Source organism: Pyrus communis, chromosome 16 (assembly GCF_963583255.1).
Source record: "Pyrus communis chromosome 16, drPyrComm1.1, whole genome shotgun sequence".
NCBI classification, from domain to species: Eukaryota; Viridiplantae; Streptophyta; class Magnoliopsida; order Rosales; family Rosaceae; genus Pyrus; species Pyrus communis.
The window spans coordinates 6622078-6636365 of NC_084818.1; the positions used below are offsets into that span (position 1 = coordinate 6622078).

The window sequence follows — 14288 nt, forward strand, 5'->3', positions numbered from 1 at the left end:
GTTATTCGTAAGAAAGAACTAGCTCATCCTCCAATGAAGGAATGCAAACTTTATACGGTCAAAATCCGTATTATGCTATACCTAAATAACCTCAAAGAAGTAGTTTATCACATACCTTACAACAATTATATATCATTCTCATTCATGTACGTTTCAAGTAACATGCATGTTTAAATCTGAGTTGTGAGTAAGAAGCTCTTCATGGCATCATCCCAACCTTTTTCAAGACCACCTTATCTAAGTTATAATTTTCCTTCAATAGTTCGGAACCAATCAAAATCTAAAAGATAAAAAGCAAAAATTGATTATGAAAAATCTTCGTTGTTTACAAAAATCAAACTACGTGATGAAATGGCTATCAATAACAAATTCATTAAGTTAATTAAACATTATTAATAACAAATCCGTAAAATTAATCCAACATTATTATATGTTTTAACCTTTTTTTTTAAATGCTGACCCAATTGCCTTTTTTTTTTAAATGCTGATCCAATTGCATGAAAGTTTTTCTCGATTCAACGTGACATGTTCCTTCCAAGATAGAAGAAATAACAAAAGAGGACAACATTTTATAGAATTGTGAAGTCACAAATGAAGCATCAATCTGACCAATCCATGGGAAGAAGAAGGCAAGTCCTTGAATATTCGATCCTCCATAACCAAAGCTTAAACTTCAAATTCTAGAGAGAGATGTGCACATTAGAGAGGAAAGGCAACGTCTTCATCCTAACGCTAACAGGCCCGGGCGAGCACAGACTCAATCCCACTTTCATCGACTCAATCCGGTCCGCCCTCAACCAAATCCGAACCGCCGTTACAACCACCGCCACGTCATCATCACCCTCAGCCCTAATCACCACCGCACATGGCAAATTCTTCTCCAACGGCTACGATCTCTCCTGGGCCAAGTCCTCCGAGTCCCGGTTGGAGCTCATGCGCTCCAAGGTCCGATCCCTCGTCGCCGACCTTATCTCCCTCCCCATGCCCACCATCGCCGCCGTTTCCGGCCACGCTTCCGCCGCCGGCTTCATCCTCGCTCGCAGCCACGACTACCTCCTCATGAGGCGAGACCGCGGCTTCATATACATGAGTGAGCTCGACATCGAGCTCCTTCTCCCGGCTTGGTTAGTGGCGCTGTTCGATCGCAAAATCAGCTCACCGGCGGCTCGGCGCGATTTGTTGCTGAGAGCCGATAAGATGACGGCGGACGTGGCAGTGGTGAAGGGGATAATCGACTCGGCGCACGATAGCGCTGAGGAGACGGTTGAGGCCGCGGTTAGACTTGGAGAGGAGTTGGTCTCGCGGAAATGGAACGGACACGTGTACGCTCAGATTCGCAAGGACTTGTTGTCTGAAGTACTGGATGAGATCCGCGTGTATAATACTGGCAGTAGAGCGCGGCTGTAGGTTTACGGGTCGGATAGGCATGTGGGCTTCTTGGCCCAATAGGTTCTTTATGTTGGATTCAATATATCTGGGCTGGTATGCTTGGCCCAATATGCTCTGTTTGCCACTTCTTTTGTCATACTATGTTGACCACCTCCCGGAAAAGAAAAAGTTTCTTGTGATTCGGGAGTAATTTCTTTTAGGTCGAAACATATTTTTAATGTTATAAATAAAAATTATACAAAAAAAATTATAAGTCAAATTATTTAACCCGAAGGTGAAAAATCAAAGCCATAAAGTAACTAGTTAAGTAGTAGGCTTTTCTAGAAAGTTCGAAATATGTTCGTGATCAAGTTTCGCCGGTGGTTGAGACGTGATATAGTGTGGCTACGCATTTTGAAAATGTATTTTGTAGGTATCACTTCTACTCATAAGTAGCGTGGTACCAATTTGGTCTTCATTGTCTCGTAAACTTTTAAAATCAATTTTTTCCTCGATAAAATACTAAAGAAATATAATATATTGCAAAACAAATTTTTAGTTATTTTAGCAGCGATTGAGGCGATGGGGATAATCACACTACTAATTATTAGTAGAAGAGTTGTTGATTGTGCGAAAATGTGTCTAGCCTTGTAAAGATTGCGAAAAAAGCTTTTCGTTGGGTGAAAACGTGTATAGCCTTGCAAAGATTGTTATAATGGCTATTGGTTGTGTGAAAACGTGAATATCCTTTTAAAAGTTGTCATATAAGGCTTTCGGTTGTCTGAAAGCATGTTAGCTAAGCAAAGAATGCCTTGTTTGTGCGAAAACGTGCCTAACCTTCCAAAGGTTGGCGTAAAGGTTTTTGATTGTGGGAAAGCATATATGGCCTTCTAAATGTTGTTGGAAAAGGCTTTTTGTTGTCTGAAAAAGCGTCTAGCCGTTTCAGAACAATGCATGACCGGCACTAGCATCACAACTTCTTTCCTTCAATAAATGCATTTACTCTCTATTCACATTACCATATACTTACATACTCAAAGCTTTGTCCAAAATAATTCATGATAAGAGTGGGAAAACCCCAAAAGTTTGAAATGTTGTGAGGGTGGACATTGATGTTCTAGGAAAGTTCTTCCTAATGTAGCAACCTATACATCCAATACGGAAGCCACACAATAAAATATAGCAATATCTTTCCTTATGGGAATTTGAGTTGTACTACTCAATTCTAGTTTCCAAAACTTACCCACATTCCCCCTACATGTACAAACTAAATCAAATTTAACTATAAAAAAAAAAAACAAGTAAAAGATCAAATTTAAGTATAACGTAAGAACGAATTTGAACTACATTATTGCTAACCAATTATGAGGTTAAACTCACATTCTCTCATTAATATAGATAATATCGTTTGTTAAAAAAAAATAAATGAATAAATAAAAAAAATCAAAACCAAATAAAAAAGAAAATAAAGAAATTCTCTCTCTCTCTCTCTCTCTCTCTCTCTCTCTCTCTCTCTCTCTCTCTCTCTCTCTCTCTCTCTCTCTCTCTCTCTCTCTCTCCCTTATATTCCCAAATGTCGTTTTTGGAAGAAAAAAGGGACAAATTCTAGCGCATGCCAGCTAATCACCCCTCATAAAACTACGCCTATCCCTCCAGCTAATCACCGCATTACAACGATGTTTAAGAATCTCCCAAAAATATTATTTAATTATTTTAGTAATTAAATCCATAAAATTCAAAATTTAAATAAATAAAAACCATTTTCCCAGTCTCTCTCTCGCCCTCGCAGTCTCGCAGACTTGGTTTGCACTTCGAGCACAACATTATTATTATTTTTTTTTTCAGGTTTTGCTCAAATGTAAGAGTCGAGCTCTCCACAGAGCAGAAAAAACGAAGTTTTTCTTCCGCCGTGCGAGGTGAAGTTCTGAGAGATTCGGGTGGCGACCCGACCCCAGCACCCGATGTCTTCGGGCTACAACAGTCCGGCTCGGAGCCCCGGGAGTTCGAGGCTTCAGTTGGGCGGAGGTGGAGGAGGAGGAGGAGGAGTTTCCAGGTTGAGATCTTCGTTGCTCAAGAAGCCGCCTGAGCCGCTGCGCCGAGCTGTGGCCGACTGCCTGTCCTCCTCCGCCGCGGCTACCTCCCACCATGGGACCACTTCCTCCACTGTGCTCCTCTCCGAAGCTTCTCGAATTCTTCGGGTGAGTGAAAATTGTCTTCTTTTGGCTGTTTGGTTTGTGATTTAGCTCCGGGATTTTTGGATCTTTGAAATGCCGGTTTATGCTCTGGAATCTAGGTCTTCTCGGTTGTGTGCTGTGTTTTAATTGGTGGATTTTGAATGAATTCGAGATTTGAACTCTGTTTGGTTGCTGAGAAAATCTTCTTTATAGTACAAAGCAAGTTATTAATGAGTTTTATGACCTTAAACATAGATAATTAAGCTGAGTTTTGGTTTAGTAGGTGTAAGGTTTTGGCTTTGGCTAGTGTAAAATCATACACATTGTAGATTTTGTTTAGAGTGTTTTTAGCTAGCTACATTCTCTTAGCAATTAGCAACGAACAGAGCATGAGTGCTGAAAATGGTTAATCGTAGTGTGTGTGTGTTTACGTTTTGAGTTTGCATTGGAGGGAGTGGTTAATGCGGTTTCCCTGCTCTGTGATTGGTCTTAAATACAACAAGTCCTTGCTTGGATCACTAAATATTTAAATTCGAAAGAAAACGCTTCTTCAAAAGAGTATTTTTTTTTTCTGAGCGGTATACATAATGGGGCAAGTTGAAATGGAATTTTATTGCTGATTTTCGAATTTACTGGTTATGGAGCATATTTATATTTCACTGGCGGCCTTGGCTTGAAGTACAATAACATGTCGGGACTTTATTGATCCTGGTTAGTGGTGATTATTCAGTTATCCACACATTAGTGTATCTGACCTATGATTAACGGTGCTCTGTATCCTCTTATTTGATTGACTTGAATGAGATTCAGTTTCATATTTCGCAAGTTAAACTTATTATGACTGGCAGGACTATCTGGCAGCCCCTTCGACGATGGACTTGTCTTACAATGTGATTTTAGAACATACCATTGCTGAGAGGGAGCGAAGGTAAATCTTATATGTACTCTTGTAGGTTTTACATTCCTTAATTTGACTTAAATACTTGCCCATGAGCCTTAGCTCAAGTGACATGGGATGGTTGGGAATAGGGTAGAGATCCTAGGTTCAAGTCTCTATGTAATCAATACAAAAGAAGAAACTTATGCTTCACACGTTTCAGGAATGATGACAAGTATGAGTTGGTGTCAAAACCAGCTCTGGCGATTCATTTCAAAAAAAGAGCCCAGCCTTGGCGATTGTTTAGATAAAAACTAGTTTTCGCTGTGTGCTTTCCAGATCTGCATCACAAGATTGAATGGGCTATAAAATATAGTTCAAGTAACCTATTAATCAAAAGTCATGAAGGGTAAATTTGGGAATACCTGTAACAGCAAACCATTATAACTGCAAGTAAGTTGCGTATAGAAATAATATTTAATACTCATATGAGCTTTGTGGTAAATATAGGTGATTGTTTTATCAAATAGGTATTGATACTAGAAACCCTAAAATAGAAGGTGAGGAGTAAACATTTATGGCTTCTAGTTGATGGTAAATAAGTATGCATATGGAATTCAATAAAGAAAGGAGCATTTTCAATCAAACGAATCAAAAAAGGTGATAGCAGATATGTATAGGATAGAATTATAATAACTATTTGACTAACATACACAAGGAATATTTTTGAGATTAGAAGCATAGTGGTACATTGGAGTATTGGACCTTGTAGACATATGTTCACAAATATGCGTCTCTGCATGTATTTGTATGTACATTTAGTGTTTTTAGAAGTGCATGTAAATTATCTCCATTTGCACCTACTTGCAAATCATTATCATTTTTATTTAATATGGATTTTGCTCTATCATGATTTATAGGACAATTACAATATGTGTTGATCCTTTACCTGATGTTACTTTTATTTATGCCAGCCCAGCAGTTGTAGCAAGGTGTGTGGCACTTTTGAAACGCTACCTTCTAAGGTATGTTCTACGTATTATGAGATCTTTAATGATTCTAATAACTTGATGTATGAGTTGTTTATGTAATCGCTGTACAGTCTTGTACTCATTTCTTCTAGTTGCCTGCAATGCATATTATTTTGTCATTTAATTATTATATTTTTGCTTGAAATGGGCTTCGCACTGTTTTCTATTTGTTCATAATCCTTCCAGAGGTCCTTATTGTAATTTCCTTCGTTTAGAAGCTGTCAGTGGTGACTACACTTGTAGTGTAGGGACTGATATGCCTGATTTTATTCTGTGGTTATTTTCTTTAATCTCCTCTCAAGGCCTAAGCTGGGAAAGAAGATAATGCAGGATGCTAATTTATAAGGAGAAACCTGTACTGGTTCATTGAAATTAAAATAAATAAGGTGCATTTTAGAGAAGTGATTTATCTCACTCTCAGTGCACAAGTTATCCTTATTTGTATATTTAACTTCTCGCCTTCCATTTACTGCATTGCAATCAAATTTAGCAGGGGCTTGAGACCTGCCATACTGACACTGATTTGAATATCTTTTATGTTGTCGTTAAAGTTACCTAGTAGGCCCTCACACTGATGCGCATTCTATGGTCTGAAAGGAGGGAGAGACATCTTTCCTACAAGTATAGTTTCTTGCAATTTTGATTAATATGGCTATACATTCTTTTCTTCTCTCTGTAGGTACAAACCTAGTGAAGAGACATTACTGCAGATAGATCGCTTTTGTGTAAACACCATTGTTGAATGTGACATTGGTCCAAACCGGAGATTGTCTCCACGGTCTCAATCATTTGGATCAATAACATCAACAATATCAACGGCATCTACAAATGTTGTTCCTTTATCTGTACCTAGTTTTGCGTCTGAGGCACTTGTGAAGTCATTGAACTATGTGCGGTCTCTTGTGTCTCAACATCTTCCAAAGCGGTCATTCCATCCGGCTGCTTTCTCTGGAGCCCCTTCTGCAACTAGACAGTCTCTTCCGAGTTTGTCTTCTTTGTTGAGCAGGTCCTTTAATTCACAACTAAGCCCTGCACATAGTGGAGAACCTTTGGAGAATAAAGATGCTACAACTATGTCCATTTTGAACTTATCAAACATTGGAAAGATTGATGGAATGGGAAATCTTGAATACTTTGCACTGGACGTTTTCAAGTGGCGCTGGCTTGGGGAACATCAGTCATCATCCTTGGGGACTGAAAGGTAATCACATATACTTGTGTTTACCTTCTAATCTCTGGTGGTCGATTTCTTTGTAGTTCACAATTTTTTTGGTCAATATCTCATATTTTTCCTGTTGCTTAATAAACTAACTTGACTGCTTGACCCTATCAAGTGATCGTGTTGTAAATCCCCAAGATATGAGAACACATAGTCTTCTAGAAGTAGGTGCAGCAGCTCTACTTGTAGGAGATAAGGAAGCTAAAATGAGAGGTCAACCGTGGAAGTATTTTGGAACTGCTGATATGCCTTATCTTGACCAACTGTTGCAACCTTCACCGGTAACAGCGATAACTGATTCTGCCACTGCGCGTTCCCATTTGAGAGCAATCACAGCATCCAAACGTACTAAATCCGGCCCTCATCAAATATGGTATGCTCTTACCTCATGTTCAACTGTTGTTACATCTCGGTCAACTGTGCTACAGCATTTTAAAAAATGTTGTGTTGAAATTTGGTTCTTCAAATTTGTGGCACATATCTCTGAATATTACAACAGAATAGAATCATGTAATTTGAAGATGTTTCTATGACTGGGAAAAAAAAAAATTGAAGATATTTCTTTTAAATTCACTGCCTTTTGCAGATATTTCTTTTACCACCAGGGATTAGCTTCTTAATCCCAGTTTTCTGAGGCATATTTGTTAAAACTGTACTCATTAGTCATATGTTATCTGATTCTAAAACTTTGATACAATATTGAACAACCAAGCGCTATTTTGACGTTGTACATCCAAATCTCAGGGATGATTCTCCGGTGAGCACATTTCGTCCTCGGGCGAAGCAGCTATTCCAGTATCGTCACTACAGGTAACAAATAATCAATTATGTTGTTTATTATCAATTACTCTCCGTCTCTGTCTCTCACCATATTTTGGTTGTGTATCAGTGAACAACAACCCTTGCGGTTGAATCCTGCTGAGGTTTGTGAGGTCATTGCTGCAGTTTGCTCTGATGCATCTTCACAGACTGCTAATGTGAAGACTGTATCATCTAGATTAACTAATAACTATGGAAAGCCATCAATGGATGCGGCAGTGAGCGTCCTTATCAAACTTGTTATTGATATGTATGTTGTTATGCATTTGGCCAGTATTCATTACAGTTCACATTCCCTGTCTTTTGCTGCCTCATTGTATGTTGAAACCCTATTTTGTAGGTATGTTTTGGATTCCGGGACTGCTGCCCCTCTCACTCTGTCTATGCTTGAGGTGATGGTCAACTACATGCTAATTTTTCATGATTCTTATCCATTTCCTCGCCCCCCTCCCTTTTTATTTCTTTCATTAGGTTACAATTTTTTTTGATATTATCTTTCAGGAAATGCTTAATTCTCCAAGAGCAGCATGTAGGAATCGTGCTTTTGATTTGATTTTGAATCTTGGAGTTCATGCTCATTTATTAGAGCCAATGGTAGCCGATAACGATTCCACGATTGAAGAAGAGTATTCTCAAGAATCATATTTTGACAGTGAATCTAAGCTTGCAACACAAGGAGTGGGAAGATCAGATTCTCTTATCATGGGCACTTCCTCAGCTATTGATAATTTTGAAACTTGGATTTTGAATATTTTGTATGAGATATTGCTGTTTCTTGTCCAGGTATATTTTCTGTCATAGTCGATATGGAACTTTCATCTTGGAGGCATGCTATTTTTCTTAGCTTTTAGGTTACGCAAAATAATTGCCCCCTGCCCCTTCTCCAACCAAAAAATCAAAAGGATACATCAAACAAGCTACAAACTAGTGTGGGTCCATTAAGATCAGTGTTCAACTAAAAAGTTATCAGTCTAAAATGAATGTAAAATGAATGTTCCATATAATGTTTAGACAAAGAGAGCAAACTTCTACTCCTCTTCCTTTGAAAATCCACCACCTTCTTATCTTAAAAAATCTGTAGTTTCTTTCCACCCAAACAAGCATGTTAGGACACATAACTATACTAATTTTCTTTTAAATACTTTAGCTCCATATAGTGTGGAAATTATTGACATCATTCTTTACCAACCAGTCTCTTAACTTTCGTACAGATAGAAGAGGAGGAGGAATCTGTCTGGGCTTCTGCTCTTAGTTGTTTGCTATATTTTGTCTGTGATAGGGGCAAAATCTTGAGAAACCGGATAAATGGACTTGACATAAGGGTGAGTATTTTTGCAGTTTTGTATATCAATGCTGTAACCATTGAAAATATTTGACAAGTTTTTCTTAGCAACTTTTCCTATATTTTTGATGTATTTTTTATAATACCATCTATTTTATAAGATATAAGGCTAATGTGTGAATGAAGCAGCTTATGATCTTATATATCCAGTTTGTACCAAATAATGCCATAATCTAAGAAATCACTTGATATTCCTTTTCTATCATATCAACGAGTTTAATGTTGGTTTTAATTCACTTCCTACCGTCAGGTTCCAAAGGCACTACTAGAAATTAGTAGGAAGAATTCTTGGGCAGAAGTAGTTCATTGCAAGCTTATTAGCATGTTAGCAAACATGTTTTATCAAGTACCTGAAGGAATCAACAAGGCTGTTTCAAGTACCCAATTGTTTCTGGCGGAGCAAGTTGATCTGATTGGTGGAATAGAGTTTATTTTTGTTGAGGTATGCTAGTAATTTACCATGAAATAGGTAATCACAATCCTATTATAGTCTCTGTCTTGTAAAGCGTTTGTCTGATATAACATTTGCTATGTGCTTATCCTAATCTTTGTGGACGGGAAAGCAAGTTTGGTGATCTAGATTTTGTAAAAATCACTTTAGTAGAAGATGGAGACAGCCTGTTAGTTGAGATAAGCTTTACTTAAATGTTTATTTGTTATTATTGGAACTAATATACAAGTGCTTTTGCATTGAAGGTTTCTTTTTGCGAAAAAGTTTCCTGATTCGAAACTATAACTTTTTTGCAATACAGTATTCACTGGCAAAATCAAGGGAGGAAAGGAGAAATCTGTTTTTGGTTCTTTTGGACTATGCTTTGCATCAAATAAATGAAATATGCATAGCTACTGGAGTCACTGAGTATAGCGATGATGAGATTCAGCCTCTTGTTGCCCTGCTCAATCTGGCTGATGCGCCCGAAGCTTTTTATATATCTGTTAAGCTTGGGTTGGTAGGCATTGGGGAAATCTTGAGGAGTTCTATTTCAGATGCATTGTCTAGATATCCAAACAGTGAACGGCTCAATATGGTAATGTCTCAAAAGTTTGTGTGTGCGATTGGTGTGAGTCAGTGTGCATGTTTTGTTCGTTCGTTCTAAATAATTGTATTTGTGCATGCGGTGTGGGTAGCCCATGCTTTTCAAATTTTCAAGAGTCCAAAATATATTGTATGGAAATTCAGTGAACATTTCGTTATTCTATTTTTGCACATTTTTGTTTAGTGGAATTTTTGCCAGTTTCAGAATTTATAGAGTTTTCTTAGGTTCCATATTTTCTTTGATATTGGATAAGTCAATTAATTGCAACATTTTATCAAAGTTGCTGCTATCTGAATTTTGTTTTAACTTTACAGCTATTGGACAGTGTAATGGAGAAACTTGGTGCGACAATAAGCTCATTTATTCATTTGGACACGGAGTTCTCACACATGATGCAGATAACCAAATCTTACAAGTCTGTGGATAGCATTGAACGTGCGGTTCTGAGAAATGGTGTTGGCATGAAAGCGAAACTCTCATGGGCTCTTTTACATTCCCTTCTTCATTCAGAAAGAATTGCATACCGTCGGAATGCCTATGTCTGGTTAAGTGACCTGCTTATTGCAGAAATTAGTGAAGAAAGGAATTCAAGTATATGGTCAAATATAAAAACCATGCAGCAAAAAATTGCCCAAGCAGATGTTCATGATTCTTCAGTTGCTTCAGATGTTCCTTTGCCCATTTGGCTTATGTGTGGACTTTTGAAGTCAAAGCACAACTCAATCAGATGGGGCTTTTTGATTGTTCTTGAGAGGTTTCTCATGAGGTGTAAGATTTTGTTAAATGAAAATAAAGTCCAGCAATCACATGGCAGTGATATTGGCAATGTACGGAAAGATAGCCATCTTGAGAAAGCTAATGCAGTGATAGACATCATGAGTAGTGCCTTGTCCTTGGTTTTTCAGATTAATGAAACAGATCGCATTAATATTTTGAAGGTAATTTGCTTAGAACTGGTAAATCTCTTTACTAAATGCAGGGTGTTACCTTTGATTTTGATTAATTGAAAAAGCATAAGGTGTACCACTTCTGAATGGTGTAGGGACTGTGAAGTTTTCTCTACTTAGTCTTGCTGTAGGGTCAAATGAGAGTTTAAAATGTTTTGTTTGCACATAATAATATTCAGTATTGTTGAATGTTTCTTGACCTTATCTATTCAGATTATTGGTGTAATATTATTGATAATGCTGGATGTCGTGACATAATAAATTCTTATTTAAAGGGTTTACTGGCTGGAACTTTTAATCGATAGATTATTATGTAAGAAAAAATAAATGAAAATCAAGTTTAGTACATCTAGTGCAAATCTATGTTTTCAAATGTTACTGGAGAATTTGCTTTGGGTTGCTGCAAAGTGCATTCTCATTTTCCTCCAAGGTTCATTTATGTTTCATGATTCTATGGAATTTTCTTGTGTGACTTTTGATTAGTGGAGTGTATCTGTATTTTCCTTATCCCTATTTTTCCTTGGTTTCTGTAAACAGATGTGTGACATTCTATTCTCTCAATTATGCTTGAGAGCTCCATCTGCAAATACAACAAACTTTGGAGATGATGCACAGCTTGGTAGGGTTCTTAGTCGGATGGACGGAAGTAAAATAGTTGACGAGAAAGAGAGTTCTCGTCAGGATGTTTGTATGGAAGAATCCAGTGCCAGATCTGGCCTCAGTAATAACAATCCGCTAGATCATGAAACAGAATCAATGGCAGCACTGCTTCTCCGAGGACAGGCCATAGTTCCCATGCAGTTGGTTACACGAGTTCCAGCTGCTTTGTTTTATTGGCCATTGATTCAACTTGCTGGTGCAGCAACAGACAACATTGCGTTGGGTATAGCTGTTGGAAGCAAAGGAAGAGGGAACCTTCCTGGTGCTATATCTGATATACGGGCTACCCTTTTGTTACTTCTAATTGGTAAATGTACTGCAGATTCTGCTACTTTCCAGGATGTTGACGGGGAAGAATTTTTTAGGTGATTCTTCAATTCCATGCTACTACTGGATTAGCTTAATTAACTTACTGTTTTTTGTTTTGTTTTGTGTGCATATATATGATATCTGATTACTTTGTATTAAATTCAGGGAACTCTTGGATGACACAGACTCGAGGGTGGCATATTACTCATCAGCTTTTCTTCTGAAGGCAAGAATGCTTTTTGTCCTCTTCCCACAAACAAATTACAGTGTACTGAATATGTGGTGAAGTTTGTCCTGCTAACAATTTTAATTTGTGCTTTACAGCGAATGATGACAGAAAAACCCGAAAAGTACCAGCACATGCTTCAGAATCTTGTTGTTAGAGCTCAGCAGGTGGGCCTTGTTTTATTTTTTTGCATGCCGTCGCACATTCTCATATATGATTCCTGAAAAGATAATGTGTCATATTTTGCATTTATATTATCATATTTTCTCGACTTTGGTAAGGTGCTTGAAATATAGAAATCTTTAGGAAGAAACATTAGAGTATAGGTTATTGAGGATTGCTTTCTTTGTAGGAGCGATATCTCATTGTAAAGTTGTGTTTTAGATAACATTGGTGGAAAATATGATAGTTTTAGGCAGCAGCCTGATAAGGAACTAATATAGCATTCAACAACTGGATATTTATTCCTTGTCAGAAGAGCGACAGACATGAAATAATATTTTGTAGGGACTGAGCCTTATTCTGAAACCAACTTTGCCGTATCCTAAGTATATCGAATTATCTGTAGCGAACTACTCGTCCTTGTATTTATGTCTGTATTGCTGATTAACATGCTTGGGAGCTACATTCCAAAATTTCTGATAACCTCATTTAGTTCTCTTCATAAAGGTCACGATATATTGTTGGCTAGTTTTTAACTGCTAAGATTTTGAGGATTTAAATTTGTTTTCAATCCCCTGTTGGAAGAGCTGCATTCCAATTCCTTTGGAACTTATTGTTTTCTTTGTTGCCCTTCTTTCTAGTATTATTCTTGTGTCTTCGCTTTGAAGTCTTGCGTCATCTCTCAGTTACTATCATAATATAGCAGCCAGCTTTGGGACAGGATGGTGACATCTCACTACCATGTTTACTCTGTGCAGAGCAACAATGAAAAGCTCTTGGAAAATCCATATCTTCAGATGCGTGGCATACTTCAGCTGGCAAACGATCTTGGAACTGGGTTGTAATCTGGTGATGCAGATCTGTAGATGTTGCCCTTGACTTGTAGAACAATGCTTCGAAGTTCAACTTCATGCCATCACTATGATGCTTATGCTAATCCTCGAACAGCACTATTTGGTATGTTTTAAAAATCTATATCTGGGATATGCTTAATTTTCCAAGCATACACACAATTCTTTGGAGTCTGATTTCTGAAAGTACTAAAAAGTGGCGAAGATATGGAGTTGAAGACAAGTTTATGCGGTTCTGATCGGAAAATAGTAAACAGAGGGCAGGAGATGCATTCAAATGTTGGATAATGCTGAAAAGTCTTTCCTACATAACACAGTGCCCCAATATCAGCAATCAGTGCCTTGTGGTTGTCTTTCTCAGATTATTAGAAAATGGTGAGCCAGATCGATATCTACTTCCCATATCATCCTCTCCATACTGTACATTTATGTAATGAATTGTTGGGGGACGCCTTTGTTTTGTAAAATACATGGAGTTGACGTTCAGATGAAGGATTATGGCGGGGACTCGTCAGAAAAGAAGGTACTTAGAGCACAAGTAGCTCTGGAAAAGTTTGTGGCCATATCTCCAGGTACTGCCACCTATCCTCAATGAATTTTGTGCATTATTGTGGCATGATCACGACACTTTATGCTGAGATTTGTTTGTACAATACATTTTATGCTGTGTGATTGCAGTTAGTGTGCATTATATTGCCAAGAGACCTCGTGGGAAACTTTCGGAGAAATATACTCTGTACAGAATCGGGATTTCCATTTTCGTCCAAGCCTTCGTTATATTTTAGTAATTCCTGAAGGCGATCTTGATGCTGGCTTTTTATGAAAGGCATACATGGGCAGTATAAGTTTTCAACATTTGTTAACTCATAGAGCTTCATCTTCCTGACAGCAACGCGAAGAGAATTGATCTTTGTATGTTTGGTGGACCGAGTAACCGAGGTATTAGAGGGTAAGATCACAGGGGTCTCTTTTTTTCAGGGGATCCCAAAGTGTGTCTGCTATGATTTTTGAGTCTTCAGGGTTTATTTTTGACATTGTAAATATGTGAATTGTTTTTAATTTTAATTTTTTTTTGTTTTTATTCCTTCTTTTTCCCCGTTTCCTTCAACTAATTGTTGGTTGTTGTAAAATGGCTGTAGAGAAATTGAGTCTGTTTTTTTTTTTTTTTTTGCATGGATTTTGAGAAGAATTTTTGTTTTTCGTGTATGACAATTCGATTGATCGATTTTTGAGGAAATCAACTAAGATGATTATTTCGATCCTATT

At 37.6% G+C, this 14288-nt stretch overlaps 2 protein-coding genes across 2 annotated transcripts; both read left to right on the forward strand.

Annotated features, from left to right (window-relative positions):
* The first annotated feature begins 688 nt into the window (after positions 1 to 688).
* Positions 689 to 1513, forward strand: LOC137720487 (enoyl-CoA delta isomerase 1, peroxisomal-like). The gene has a single exon (XM_068459563.1). It carries the CDS (start codon positions 691 to 693, stop codon positions 1405 to 1407), a length of 717 nt encoding a protein of 238 aa, XP_068315664.1. The 5' UTR covers positions 689 to 690; the 3' UTR covers positions 1408 to 1513.
* A 1663-nt stretch (positions 1514 to 3176) lies between these two features.
* Positions 3177 to 14288, forward strand: LOC137720488 (uncharacterized). Its single transcript, XM_068459564.1, has 18 exons — positions 3177 to 3566; positions 4391 to 4470; positions 5394 to 5444; positions 6130 to 6651; positions 6785 to 7042; positions 7414 to 7479; positions 7559 to 7738; positions 7829 to 7880; positions 7990 to 8271; positions 8700 to 8810; positions 9081 to 9272; positions 9583 to 9858; positions 10182 to 10805; positions 11352 to 11839; positions 11949 to 12009; positions 12108 to 12176; positions 12930 to 13594; positions 13701 to 14288. Exons 1-17 carry the CDS (start codon positions 3330 to 3332, stop codon positions 13014 to 13016), a joined length of 3636 nt encoding a protein of 1211 aa, XP_068315665.1. The 5' UTR covers positions 3177 to 3329; the 3' UTR covers positions 13017 to 13594; positions 13701 to 14288.